The sequence below is a fragment of the Solanum pennellii genome, chromosome 5 (genome assembly GCF_001406875.1).
Source record: "Solanum pennellii chromosome 5, SPENNV200".
Lineage (NCBI taxonomy): Eukaryota > Viridiplantae > Streptophyta > Magnoliopsida > Solanales > Solanaceae > Solanum > Solanum pennellii.
The window spans coordinates 74,154,610-74,168,460 of NC_028641.1; the positions used below are offsets into that span (position 1 = coordinate 74,154,610).

The 13,851-nt window shown below is 32.3% G+C and overlaps 1 protein-coding gene and 2 pseudogenes across 1 annotated transcript; all 3 read left to right on the forward strand.

Annotated features, from left to right (window-relative positions):
- The first annotated feature begins 853 nt into the window (after window positions 1-853).
- On the forward strand, window positions 854-3,702 carry LOC114073896 (annotated as a pseudogene).
- A 365-nt stretch (window positions 3,703-4,067) lies between these two features.
- LOC107019004 lies at window positions 4,068-6,221 on the forward strand (annotated as a pseudogene).
- Window positions 6,222-11,007: 4,786 nt separating this feature from the next.
- On the forward strand, window positions 11,008-13,548 carry LOC107019005 (thiamine pathway transporter THI73-like). Its single transcript, XM_015219593.2, has 3 exons — window positions 11,008-11,351; window positions 12,161-12,915; window positions 13,001-13,548. The coding sequence occupies exons 1-3, from the start codon at window positions 11,040-11,042 to the stop codon at window positions 13,386-13,388; spliced, it is 1,455 nt and encodes a 484-aa protein (XP_015075079.1). The 5' UTR covers window positions 11,008-11,039; the 3' UTR covers window positions 13,389-13,548.
- The last annotated feature ends 303 nt before the right edge of the window (window positions 13,549-13,851 follow it).

The window sequence follows — 13,851 nt, forward strand, 5'->3', positions numbered from 1 at the left end:
CGTGTCATTAATGAAACATGTATTTTGAGGTAAAAATATGATATAAAAAGTAATATTATAAATTATTAAAATTCTAGTAATTAGGATCTATGTATTGAATTTATGTAAGATTTTCTTAAATTATATTAATATAATAAGCTTTTACATGACTTGAATAGACATCTAGGAATGCGAATAAGTATTTATTTAGACCAATTTTATAATTATTCGAAGATAAATTGTAAGTTTGCTTAGGAGTGTATTTGAAGTTACACAACATTAACAATAATAATAATATTAAATTTAATGTAATATTACAATGGAGTTTAGAAATGGCAGAGTGTATGTAGCTTTATTCTTATCTTGTTAAAATAAAGAGATTATTTTTGACATTTTCAGCTCCAAATGAAGTATATAAAAAGATCAAGTATATAAAGGGTACGAAATCATGTTAAAAATAATAAAGAACAAAAAACTACTCACGTCTCATATTAGTTAGTCACTTTTCATTTTGTACGATGCTTAAGAAATCATAAATAATAAGATAATTTTATTAATTTATTTCTTAAAAACTTATTCGAAAATTTTACAAATAAACGTGAACACTTTCACAAAAAAATTAATTGCATGAGTAATATAGGAAAAGTTTAATCAAATCTTTTTTGATTTGATAAAGTGGACTTAGTATAATGAACAAATAATATGGAATGGACGCAATAAATCTAATAAACAATGACAAAATAATATAATAACTGAAAAGCAAAAAATAAAATAAAAATAGTAGTATTAAAATTGAGTAATCAGTCCCCATTTTAATAAAACTAAATAATATTTTAATTCCTTCACAATTGTTAAACCGAAAACCTAATAAGTTTAATTTACAATTGAATTATCGGTTAGGTTTGATTTTGAACAATCACTAGTAAAACTATTCTTATTATTTATAATTTCTAAAAATGCGTGTAAATACGAAAGTAGACAAGTAATATAGTACAACGGAATAAGTGAAATTGAATTTAGAAATCATGACAACTTCAGTAGTTGTCTGTGTATTAGGCCTTACTATATATATTTATAGTTTTTTTATAGTTTCGACAACTTTTTCTCGAGATACATAATAGGTACATGTCCTAAATGTTAACATTGACTTCAAAAACAAACAAACAAAAAAAACTTGGCAATGGTGATGATGAAGCTGAAAAACTACTTGAGATCAGATACATTGACACTTGTATTGATAAATGTTGCTGCTATAATGGAAATGGCTGATGAAACTCTGTTACCTGGAGTTTATAAAGAAGTTGGCAAGGACTTGAACATTGATCCTGCTGGTCTTGGTTCACTTAGTCTTTACAGATCATTAGTTCAATGTCTTTGTTACCCCATTGCTGCATTCCTTGCTGCTCGTCAAATTCGTGCTAATGTCATTGCTCTCGGGGCTTTTCTTTGGTCCGGTGCTACGTTCCTTGTTGCCATATCCTCTACCTTTGCTGAGGTCTGTGTTTCATTACTCTGTAGATGGTAGTTTCTTTCTCTATATACTAATTTGCATTGTTTTTGCTTGAGCTGAGGGTCTATTAGGAACAACCCCTCTACCTCCGAGGTAGTGGTGATAAATGGATTTATATGTTTTTCTTAAGAGTTATCAATTGGATTATATAAACTTTAGTTTTGTGTTATTTGTCTTGTTCTTAATGACAAGAATGAAAGTGTTATCTTGTTTGATGTTTTTTAACACAGATAGCGATTTCGAGAGGATTGAATGGAATAGGACTTGCAACTGTCACACCGGCAATCCTATCTCTAGTTGCTGATTCAACTCATGAGAGTAATCGAGGTACAGCTTTTGGATGGTTAGCATTAACAGGAAGTTTGGGTGCAATTATTGGTGGGACTATGTCTGTGCTGATTGCTGAAACATCATTTATGGGAATTACTGGCTGGAGAATCTCCTTTCATTTGGTTGGTATTACAAGTGTTCTTGTTGGTCTTTTAGTCTATCTCTTTGCCAAAGATCCCCGCTTTCTTGAAAGAGATGTCAATGCAAATGATCAGCCTCCCCCGAAACCATTTCAAGAACAAGTGAGAGAATTGGTAAAAGAAGCAAAAACAGTCATCAAAGTACCTTCCTTCAAGATAATTGTTGCACAAGGGGTTTTCGGGTCATTCCTTGGGACATCACTGTCATTTTCCACTGTGGTTGGAGCTTGTTGGATTCTCCCACAAGACAACAGCACTCATCACTAGTTCGTTTGTAGTTTCTCTGTCATTTGGCGCGGTTTTTGGAGGATTCATGGGGGATGTCTGGGCCAAGCGCTTGCCTAATTCTGGTAGGATCATCGTCTCTCAGATAAGCACTGGTTCAGCTATTCCCTTAGCTGCAATTCTGCTGCTGCTATTGCCTAATGATCCTAAAACAGCTTTGTTGCATGGTTTAGTCCTGTTTATATTGGGATTTTGCGCATCATGGACCGGTCCAGCAGCAAACAGGTATATCTACTCAGATCCAATATATCATTTGTTTCAAACACTTGACAGATTTTTCAAGTTCGTTTTCCCCGTTAGTCTCCAATTATATCCAAACTCTTACCTTGTATAGACCAATGTAAGAGATTGCTTATCACTTCTTTCTCTTCATACCGCCTTGTTCACTCTTTCTTCTTGCATACGCACACACAGGCATATGTATGTATGCACTTGAAATGTTTTAAGAAGCACATGTTAGGTACATTCATATTAGTAGTCGTAGTATTGCTCCAATAGTTTCTTGTCCTTCAATTTCTGTTAGTATCTGTTGATTATTTATAACTAGATTATCGTATTGATTGTTTTAGTTTCTAATCTGTTGCTTTTGTTATTTTCTGTTGGTTTCTTGTACTTCCATTTTTCTATTTTGGATTAGTTTAGACTGTTTTTTCTTGAATCGGGGTCTATCGGAAAGAACCTCTGTGTCCCTAAGGTAGGGGCAAGGTCTGCCCTACGCTCTACCCTCTCCAGACCCTTTGTGGAATACACAGTGTACTTGATGTTGTTGTTATGTTACGTACATTCAAATGATGACAAATTAAAATGTCTTTTTATGTTTTTTGCACTGATCTTAGATATTTTGCTCTTTTGACATGTTTGTAGTCCAATATTTGCTGAGATAGTTCCTGAGAGAGCTCGAACGAGCATTTATGCTCTGGATCGATGTTTCGAGACCTTGTTAGCATCATTTGCTCCTCTTCTAGTTGGTACTTTAGCTCAACAAGTTTTCGACTACAAGCCAATTCCAGAGGGATCTTCAACCTCAGGGGAAATCGAAACAGATAGACAAAATGCTGCATCACTTGCCAAAGCAATGTACACTGCAATAGGCATTCCAATGGTCATTTGTTGCTCTATCTACTCCTTCCTGTATTTCACATATCCACGAGACAGGGATCGTGTCCGGTTGCAACAGATTGATGAAACGGGGAATTTTCCATCCGAAGAACAACAGCTCTTACTCGAGCACAATGAGCACAGACTTCTTTCAGCAAATTAGTTGAAATTCATAGAATCTAACAAGGACAAACTCACTTCCTTGTTCTGTTGTTTGTACTTACTTTACTCTATACAAACATGTGACCCTTCAATATACATTTATTTAGGGGTGTGTTTGAATTTACACAACATTAACAACATCGTATTCAGTGTAATTCTACTGTTCGGTCTAGAAATGGTGGAACTTATGTAGTTTTATTCCTGTGTCGTAACGATAGAGAGTATTTCTAATAGACTTTCGGCTCAAGTAAAGCATATAAGATGACCAAGTATGTAAAACATACGCTTAGTTTGAATTAGTAAAACTATCCTTGTTAATTATGATTTCTTAAGCAACGTATAAACAAGAAAGTAGACAACTAATATAGAACGGTGCAAGTATGCATTTGACTCGGTTGAAATATCCAAAATAAGAAAACGTGATACTTCAGTAGTTGTCTAATGTCTATATTTGGCCTTTACGTAAATCCTACTACAACACTTACATTTATATTATTCTTTTATAGTCCCAACAACTTGTTCTTGAGTTCATATATAATATATATGCATGTCCTAAATGTTAATATCGACTTCTGAAGAACTACTTGAGATCAGATATATTGACACTTGTATTGATAAATGTTGCTTCTATAATGGAAATGGCTGATGAAACTCTGTTACCTGGAGTTTACGAAGAAGTTGGCAAGGATTTGCACATTGATCCTGCTGGTCTTGGTTCACTTAGTCTTTACAGATCATTAGTTCAATGTCTTTGTTACCCTCTTGCTGCATTCCTTGTTTCTCGTCATAATCGTGCCAATGTCATTGCTCTTGGTGCTTTCCTTTGGTCCGGTGCCACTTTTCTTGTCGCCATCTCCTCTACCTTTGCTGAGGTCTCTGTAGATGGTGTTTTTCAAATATAGAAACAAGTCGAATTTTAGTTCATGAAAGTCGTGTTGTTTTTTTGGTTTACTTGGTTTTTTTGTGTAGATCCATGTAGCGGTAGAGACAAGATTTTCACCAATATACAGTGTAATTTTCTGAGACAAAGGGGTTTGAATGCTCTACCCTTCGATCCACGAACATAAATTAATAGTAATTGAATTAAAGAACTTGGTTTTAAGCGTGGACTTGTTTAATTAGTAGTCATTGAGGAATGGTCTATAAGATATACTGATCTCTGAATATATGTAAGACATTTTAGTTCGGTCTCAACTAAACACTCCAACTCATCCTCATTGTGTCTCGTGGGCACTCGATGTTGTGACACATAAGTTTTGGAGGTGTCTAGATTATCATTTTGTAAGTTGGAGTGTTCAACTAATACAGTAAAGATGAGTTGAGGTATTTTGATGTGCATACTCAAAGTTGGAGTGTTTATTTGTCAGCTGTCGTCAAGTTTGAATGTTTTGTTAGTGTGTTATGCCAAATTATGACAAGAACGAAAGTGTTATCTTGCTGATGTTGTTTAACAGATAGCAATTTCAAGAGCATTGAATGGAACAGGACTTGCAATTGTCACACCAGCAATCCTATCTCTAGTTGCTGATTCAACTCATGATACTAATCGCGGTACAGCTTTTGGATGGTTAGCACTAACAGGAGTTCTTGGTTCAATGCTTGGTACTCTAATGTCTGTGCTTATTGCGGAAACATCATTCATGGGAATCCCGGGCTAGAGAATATCCTTTCACCTGGTTGGTATTCTAAGTGTTCTTGTTGGCCTTTTAGTCCATCTCTTTGCTAAAGATCCCCGCTTTCTTGACAGAGATGTCAATACAAAAGATCAGCCTCCCGCAGAACCATTTCAAGAACAACTGAGAGAACTGCTGAAAGAAGCAAAATCGGTTATCAAAGTACCTTCCTTCAAGATAATTGTTGCACAAAGGGTTTTCGGGTCATTCCTTGGGACATCACTGTCGTTTTCCACTATGTGGTTGGAGCTTGTTGACTTCTCCCACAAGACAACAGCACTCATCACTAGTTTGTTTGTAGTTTCTCTGTCATTTGGCGCGGTTTTTGGAGGATTCATAGGGGATGTATTGGCGAAGCACTTGCCTAATTCTGGTAGGGTCATCGTCTCTCAGATAAGCACTGGTTCAGCTATTCCCTTAGCTGCAATTCTGCTGCTGTTATTGCGTAATGATCCTAAAACAGCTTTGTTGCACGGTATAGTCCTGTTTATATTGGGATTTTGTGCATCATGGAGCGGTCCAGCAACAAACAGGTATATCTACTCTATGTTGTTGTTCTGTTAGGTACAGTTACAAAGCTCGAAATGGTGAAATAAAGCAAATGAAAATGATATTACATTGATCTAAGAGATGGTTTTTGATATTTTGCTCTGTTGACATGTTTGTGGTCCAATATTTGCTGAGATAGTTCCTGAGAGAGCTCGTTAGAGCATTTATGCTCTGGATCGATCTCTCGAGACCATCATAGCATCATTTGTTCCTATGCTGGTTGGTACTTTAGCTCAACAAGTTTTCGGTTATAAGCCAATCTCTGAGGAATCTTCAACCTGAACAGATAGACAAAATGCTGCCTCACTTGCCAAAGCAATGTACACTGCAATAGGCATTCCAATGATCATTTGTTGCTCTATCTATTCCTTCCTGTATTTCACATATCCACGAGATAGAGATCGTGTCCTGTTGCAACAGATAGATGAAACGGGGAATTTTCCATCCGAAGAACAACAGCCCTTACTCGAACACGATGAGCTGAGACTTCTTTAAGCAAGTTAGTTAGAGTCCATTAGATTGTATCCATAGCTGTAAATATACATTTGCAGCTATTTGTGTCAATTTCCCATTAGTTTATTTGACACAAATAACATTGATACTGAATAAGCAATAAAAATTGCCTACTATATCGACTACCTCTAGTTAATTTAAACTTTAACAACACCACTTAGCTAACTCTAGCTCGAAACACAACTCATGAATGAAATGAAACAATCTATAATGCTTTATAACATAGGAATAGATCTACAATATGAAAGCACAATACACTAAACTTAAAAGAGTAACTTAAACAGAGTTTTTGGTCAAAAATATCCTTCAGCTATACCCCAAACTTAAACTATATCCTTAAAGTATCATTTTAGCAGAAAACATCATTTAACTATACCTCAAACTTAAACTATATCCTTAAAGTATCATTTTTAGCGGAAAACATCCTTCAAATATTTTAAAGTAAACAAATTTCATCCTTTTTTTAGATATAGTCAAAAAATTAAAGGATCTTACGAAGATGTGAGTAGTTAACGTGACTATCAACAAAAGTTGTTCTGTAAAATTTCATTACTTTCTATAAGAAGTTCTTTAAAAATATTAAAAAATCTTAGACACTCTTGCTTATGGAAACTAAAAATGATTGGAAGGTAAGAGTGTACATGAATGCAAAGAAGTTGGAGATTAATTAATTTTACCTTTTTCTTAACCAATTAAATTAATAGATTTTTCGGTCAATCTAATATCAAAGTAACCAAAATATTGATTATGTCTTGTACTTGAGTTTCATTCTACATTATAGAAGCAAAAGTCTCCAACAAATGTCGCTTTTAGTATATTCAATTGAGAAGAAACATATTTAAACTAATAATATTTTCAATTAAAATTACATAAAAATGAATGAAAAAACGGTCAAATTAAAAGATTGTGCATAATTCTTAACTCAATTACGAAAAACTTCACGATAATATTCTTGACATATCAAAGAATATTAATTAGGAAGGGACGATTTAATTTTTGTGGGATATTTAGTTTTCTGATGAATTCTAGTAGAAAGATAAAAATGTTTACTTTAAAATATTTTAAAGATGTTTACCGCTAAAAATGATACTTTAAGAATATAGTTTAAGTTTGGGATATAGTTAAAGGATGTTTTCTGCTAAAAATGATACTTTAAGGATGCAGTGGGTCCCTCATTGCGTGTGAGAATAGTTCTTCCTTGAGAAAATGACTTTTGCTTTGAATATTCTTGATTTGCAAAAGCTAGGTTGTTTTTTGTCAAACATATCTAATGATGTCCAATAATTAAATAAGTAAGATTTATATTTGGGTTTAGGTAGGAGTGGACGCTCAGTATTCGGTTCGGGTTTTATAAAATTTTGAGTTTGGTAATTCGGTAATTGATAGTTAAAAGTAGATATCAAAAATATCAAATTTTTAAATTTGTTTGACAATTTTGAAAATGATAAATTAAACTTCGGTTTGGTACAGTAATATCATATTAAAGTTATGACCGATTGTATTACAAAATTAATATTATTTCTCTAATCATCTATATTTTTATGCGAAGACACAATATAATAAATTAATAAGTAAGACGATATCAGGAAAAAAAAAACCAATATAATTAGAAGATATATGTATTTGGATTGTTCATTTTCCTCCTATTGATTTGTAAAACTTCATTTTTCAATAAATAATTGGAAAATTATAACGCCAAGAATATGGTTAATAATTATACATTATTTTTTCATTTTTTTTAATTATTCATTTTATTATTATTAAAAGAATCAATATAGGGTTTAGGAAGAATCTTATCCATACCCCCACCTCTTCCTAAAAAGAGGTGAAAACAGGACAAAAAATAGAATATAGGGTCAATAAAAAAAACTTATATATGCCTAATGTTTACATCGAATGAAAATTAACTTATGAATATTTATTATTTGTATTGAATTGTATTAAGTTATCATAATTCAAAGATTTAATAGGTAAAAATACATTTAAATTGTATTAATTTGTTGAATTTCGAACAAAACATATTGATAATGTGAATTTTTTACCTGAACTGTTATACGAAATATACGTCGTCTAATTTTTAATAATGTGTGTATACTTTCTCTTTTGCTTAAAAAACTGCCACGTGACACTCCAAGTGTTAAAGATAATAATGTTTTTACTATGACAAATCTAAATAATTAATATTAGATTAAACGTTAAAATTAAAGATTAAAACTATCGTTATATAAATTAACTTATTTCAACTGTACATATCTATTCATCTTCTTCTCCACCTTTTTAGCCGTGTTCTCGTCTCTATTGTGGTATCTATATCTCTGACTTGAAAGAGGAAAGTTTGGAGCTTTTAAAAAAGTCAATTAAAAATATATTTTAAAATATTAGTATATGATCAGCTAATAGAACAGTTACATATGCTAAGTAGATGAAGATTTTATAGTAAATTAACATGCCTAAAAGTATTTCTAGACAAACATTTGATCTAGTCAATATTTAAATGTGTTTTACTAACCATCGAGTGATTATTTAAGTAAAAAAATTTGCCGATCTAATACTCAATAAAATGATTTAGGTATGTTTCATTATTCTATAAATCTTGATAATTGATATCTTATGTCTAATTGCTCACACTATTCTACTTCTATTTTATATTTATTTTTTTCAATTGGGATCTTGCTTACATATTTTCATAAATTGTTATCTTCACGTAAACGCTAATTCTTCTAATTTGCTTCCTAATAAAGCAAAAACAACGTAGAAGTATTATTATTCTTTCCATCTCACGTGAAGAAATTAATACTTTTAAAAAATAAATCTTTTATTATAATTTTCTTAATTTCTTTTAAATCATTAGTTTTATTGATTTGTAATATTTTTTATAAAAAATTTAAATATATAATTTTATTTTTCAAATATTTATAATTAAAACCTAAATATCTCGAATTTCGACTTAGGAAGTAAAAGAAAATGACCCACCAATATGAGTTGGTGCGTAGTAGTAAGACTGATCCACCCTTAATCAAAAGTCTCGAGTTTAAGCCTTTTATATAAAAAGAGTTCGATTGGAAGCTTCACCCCAGTTAGCCCCTACAATATACAGTTCAAATTTTATCGAAACTTTAATTCATACTCCAAACATACGACCCCGAATAATAGGGAAAAGACAGAAAAATAAATATTTGAAAACTAAAACTTTCTAAATTGGTGTATCCTCATCATCTAATATTCAACGCTTTTTTGGGAACTTAATTTGGTCCCACATAATACATTTTTCAAGTTTTGAGCTTTTAGCGTGTCTCCCGTTATACATGTCATAATTTTAATGTACGTAATTACACGCAATAATCTTGAAAATAAATGATTTCGAATGATCATGAATTTTTAAAGTCAAAAATGTTACTCCTCCGTTTTTATTTAACTGTCTTGTCATGTTTTAGATTTTATATTCCTTAAGAAATTGGGATAATGCAGAAGTATTTCTTTAATTTATGTCTAAAATTTTAGAGACACACTTATATTATACTACTCCTGAACTTAATTTATTAATGATTTTCCATCCCTTTTCGGCCTACGTGACACTATCTTGTGGACTCAATGCTGGTTGACTTTTTTCAAGCTAGTGACACGTAAACCGAAAAAGGGTAGAAAATTACTTATAAAATAAGTTCAGAGGGTAATAGGACTTTAATATAATATAAGTGTGTCTCTGGAATTTCGGACATAGATTGAGGGGGTACTTGTACATTTTCCCTAAGAAATTAGATAAGTTCGTAATTGTACTCTTGTTTAATATTCTTTTAAAATTAAGTTTTCAATCAATAAACGAATTAACTTATTTTAATTAATTAAGTCAATCAATAATATGAGTTAATTACTTAATTATTTTTATTAGTCAAATATATTTTTTCAAGACTAATAACTCTCAGAAGCAAAATATAAAAAGAATAATGTCATTTGTTCATTAAATTTTGTGAAGTTACAATATTAAGAAACATATATTTTTAATAGATTAAAATAAAGATATTTAACTTTTACTTTATTTATGTGTCATAATTGAGATGACTTTAGTCTTCAATAACAATTACTACTTTAAGTAGAATAAAATAAATTAATAAATAATTTTGCATTGACTTCTGAAATAACAAATTTTCTTAGCTAGGACAACAACTATTTTGAAACAAAAGAAGTATTCTTTTTTTTTTTTATAATGCGCAAGTATTTCTCAACCTATGTCCAAAATCTCAGAGACATATTTATACTATACTAAGATTCTATTACTCTCTTAACTTATTTTATTAATAATTTTCTATTACTTTTCGGCTTACGTGACACTATCTTGTGGATCTAATTATGATTGATTTTTTTTCCAAGCTAGTGCCACGTAAGTCGAAAAGGGGTAATAAAATTACTTGAGATAATAGGACCTTAATATAGTATAAGTTGTGTTTTTGACATTTCGGACATAGATTGAGAAGGTACTTGTGTATTTTCTCCTTTTTTTTAATGGACCATGAAAAAAAAATGCTTCATTTTAATAAATCAAAGAAATTTCTATTAATTTTTTCTTCTCCTATCATTCATAGCATTAGTTAAAATTTTCTTTAAAAAAATATCACACCATCTCAATATGAGTCGAGTAATATGAAACTGACATATTTTCGAAGCTATGAATACACTAGCTCTAAAACAGAGAAACAAAGGTTATTAGTCAAACCCCCTCTATAGTTTCGAAATATAATTCAATTATAAATACACAATGTATAACCAAATTGTTTAAACCATTATTTTCTTAGCAAGATTATAATGGTAGTAGAAGTTATGGAGAAGATAAGATCAGATAAGTTGACTCTAGTATTAGTGAATATAGCTGGTATAATGGAGAAAGCTGATGAAACTTTGTTACCTAATGTTTATACAGAAATTGGCAAAGATTTGCATACTGATCCAACTGGTCTTGGTTCTCTTACTCTTTTTAGATCATTAGTTCAATGTCTTTGTTATCCATTAGCTGCGTATCTTTCTACTCGTCGTAACAGAGCTCATGTCATTGCTTTTGGTGCTTTTCTATGGTCTGCTGCAACTTTTCTTGTTGCCATTTCTTCCACCTTCACTCAGGTTATTTAATTTATGTCGCGTATATCATGTTGTTGTTACTTCTTGTGTTTCCATATATGTTGTGTTTATGTTTGTCTTCATTTGAGGGTCTGTCAGAAACAGTCTCTTTTATTTGCTTGTGGTTGTAGGGGCCGAGCTAGTAAGGGTATTTGTTAGAAAATTATACTGTTTATATTTGTCTTGAGCGTAGGGTGTCAGAAACAATCTCTCTAACTGTACTAAATAAGAGTAAATTTTGTCCATTTGTGGTCATAGGGCCGAGCTATTAGCTGAAAATTATACAGTTTATGTATGGTTAAAATTATTTTTATGTATATATATATATATATATATATATATATATATATATAGTAGATATTGAACCCAAAGTGTTTACTTTTTCATATTTTGAACCCTGTTAATGAAAGTTGCAGTTGTGGGATTACACTGGTTATGTTGTTGATGAAAGTTGCAGTTGTGGGATTACACTGGTAATGTTGTTGATGGGTTCGCAGTGTGATATGTTTGCTTTAGATTAAGTTTTATTTGATTTTCCCCAAAGACAGAGTATTCAACACCTTATAAGTAGCTTACTCTTCTTTTCAACTTCCAATGTGGTGTTAGTTGACACAACAAACAATAACTTGTGTTGTGGCTCCGTCCTTGTTTGAACATTGACGGAGTCAAAACCAAGGAAGGAGCTCATTTGAATCTCCTTCGTTGTAAAATCGTGTTGTATAAATAGGGTGAAAATGATTTTTTTGTATGTATATGTTATGATCCTATAAGAAAGTCTGGGACTTGAGTCTCACATCGATGATGCTTAACAGATAGCAATTTCGAGAGGATTGAATGGAATAGGACTTGCAATAGTCACACCAGCAATTCAATCTTTAGTTGCTGACTCAACTAATGAAAGTAATCGCGGTACTGCTTTCGGATTGTTAGCATTAACATCAAGTTTTGGCTCAATCCTTGGTGGGCTTTTGTCTGTGCTGATAGCTGAAACATCATTCATGGGGATCCCTGGATGGAGACTCTCTTTCCATCTTGTTGGTATTGTAAGTGTTCTTGTTGGTTTTTTAGTCCGTCTCTTTGCCAACGATCCACGATATCTTGGAAGTAAGGCTGATAAAGAAGGAGATCAACTTAAACTAAAATCATTTCAAGAAGAAGTTAGTGAATTGCTAAAAGAAGCAAAAGCGGTTATCAAAGTGCCCTCTTTTCAAATACTTATAGCCCAAGGGGTTTCCGGGACGTTCCCCTGGTCAGCATTGTCATTTGCCGCAATGTGGTTGGAGCTTGTAGGATTCTCTCACAAGACAACAGCAGTACTATGGACTTTGTTTCGAGTTGCTGACTCACTTGGCTCGTTGTTTGGAGGATTCATGGGGGATGTATTGACTAAGCACTTGCCTAATTCTGGGAGGATTATACTCGCACAGATTAGCACGGGATCAGCAATTCCAATAGCTGCGATTCTTCTTCTGCTATTGCCTAATGATCCTAAAACTGCTATGTTGCACGGTTTAGTCTTGTTCATCATGGGATCAATCATATCATGGTGTGGTTCAGCGACAAACAAGTACGTCTATCATTTTTTAGAATGTTTAGCACATTTTTCCTGTTCTGACTTGCACTAAAATATCTCACTATTGACATGTTTGCAGTCCAATATTTGCTGAGATAGTACCAGAGAGAGCTCGGACAAGCATATATGCTCTGGATCGATCTTTTGAGACCATAATATCGTCTTTTGCTCCATTGGTGGTTGGTATTTTAGCTCAACAAGTTTTTGGTTATAAGCCAATCGCGGAGGGATCAACAGGCTCACAAGAGATTGAAACAGATAGACAAAATGCTGCATCACTTGCTAAGGCATTGTACACTGCAATAGGCATTCCAATGGTCATTTCTTGCTCTATCTACTCTTTCCTGTATTTCACATATCCACGAGATAGAGATCGTGTCCGGTTGCAGCTGATTGAAGAAACAGACAATTCTCCATCCGAAGAACAACAGCCCTTACTCGAGCACGATGAACACAGAATTAGTTGAAATATTAGGTTGTATGTACATAAAATCCAACAAGCACAATCTCACTTCTTGCTATTGTTAATTGTATTATTGCAGTATAGATGTTTTTAAACATTAAGCTTACATTCTGAAAAAGTATCATATAATAAAGAAGAGAATCAGTAAAACATATTTTTAGCTGCATTTAACACTCTATGTAAATGTCCCTAAAACCTATAGCTATACATGATCCAATGACAATTAACTAATGCCGGTAAAGACTTTATCACTCTTTGTTAATGTGCATATTTATTGCCCGCCAAAAACTACTTTTGTTGTAGTAAATGACCAAAATACTATGATAATTGAATCCGACTTATCTATGTATTTGGCCTTTAATTAAACCCTACTATATAATACTTATATTTATAGTTCCAATACGTTTTTCTCGAGTTCCTCATATATATCTATGTTAACATTAATTTCAAAAAGATGAAAAAAGAAC

What these genes read in the sequence shown, in the direction of transcription:
- LOC107019005 (XM_015219593.2), top strand. Translation starts at nt 11,040, where the DNA reads ATGGTAGTAGAAGTTATGGAGAAGATAAGATCAGATAAGTTGACTCTA. An exon ending in TTTCTTCCACCTTCACTCAG is followed by an intron (nt 11,352 to 12,160) that starts GTTATTTAATTT and finishes GATGCTTAACAG; the next exon opens with ATAGCAATTTCGAGAGGATT. An exon ending in TGTGGTTCAGCGACAAACAA is followed by an intron (nt 12,916 to 13,000) that starts GTACGTCTATCA and finishes ACATGTTTGCAG; the next exon opens with TCCAATATTTGCTGAGATAG.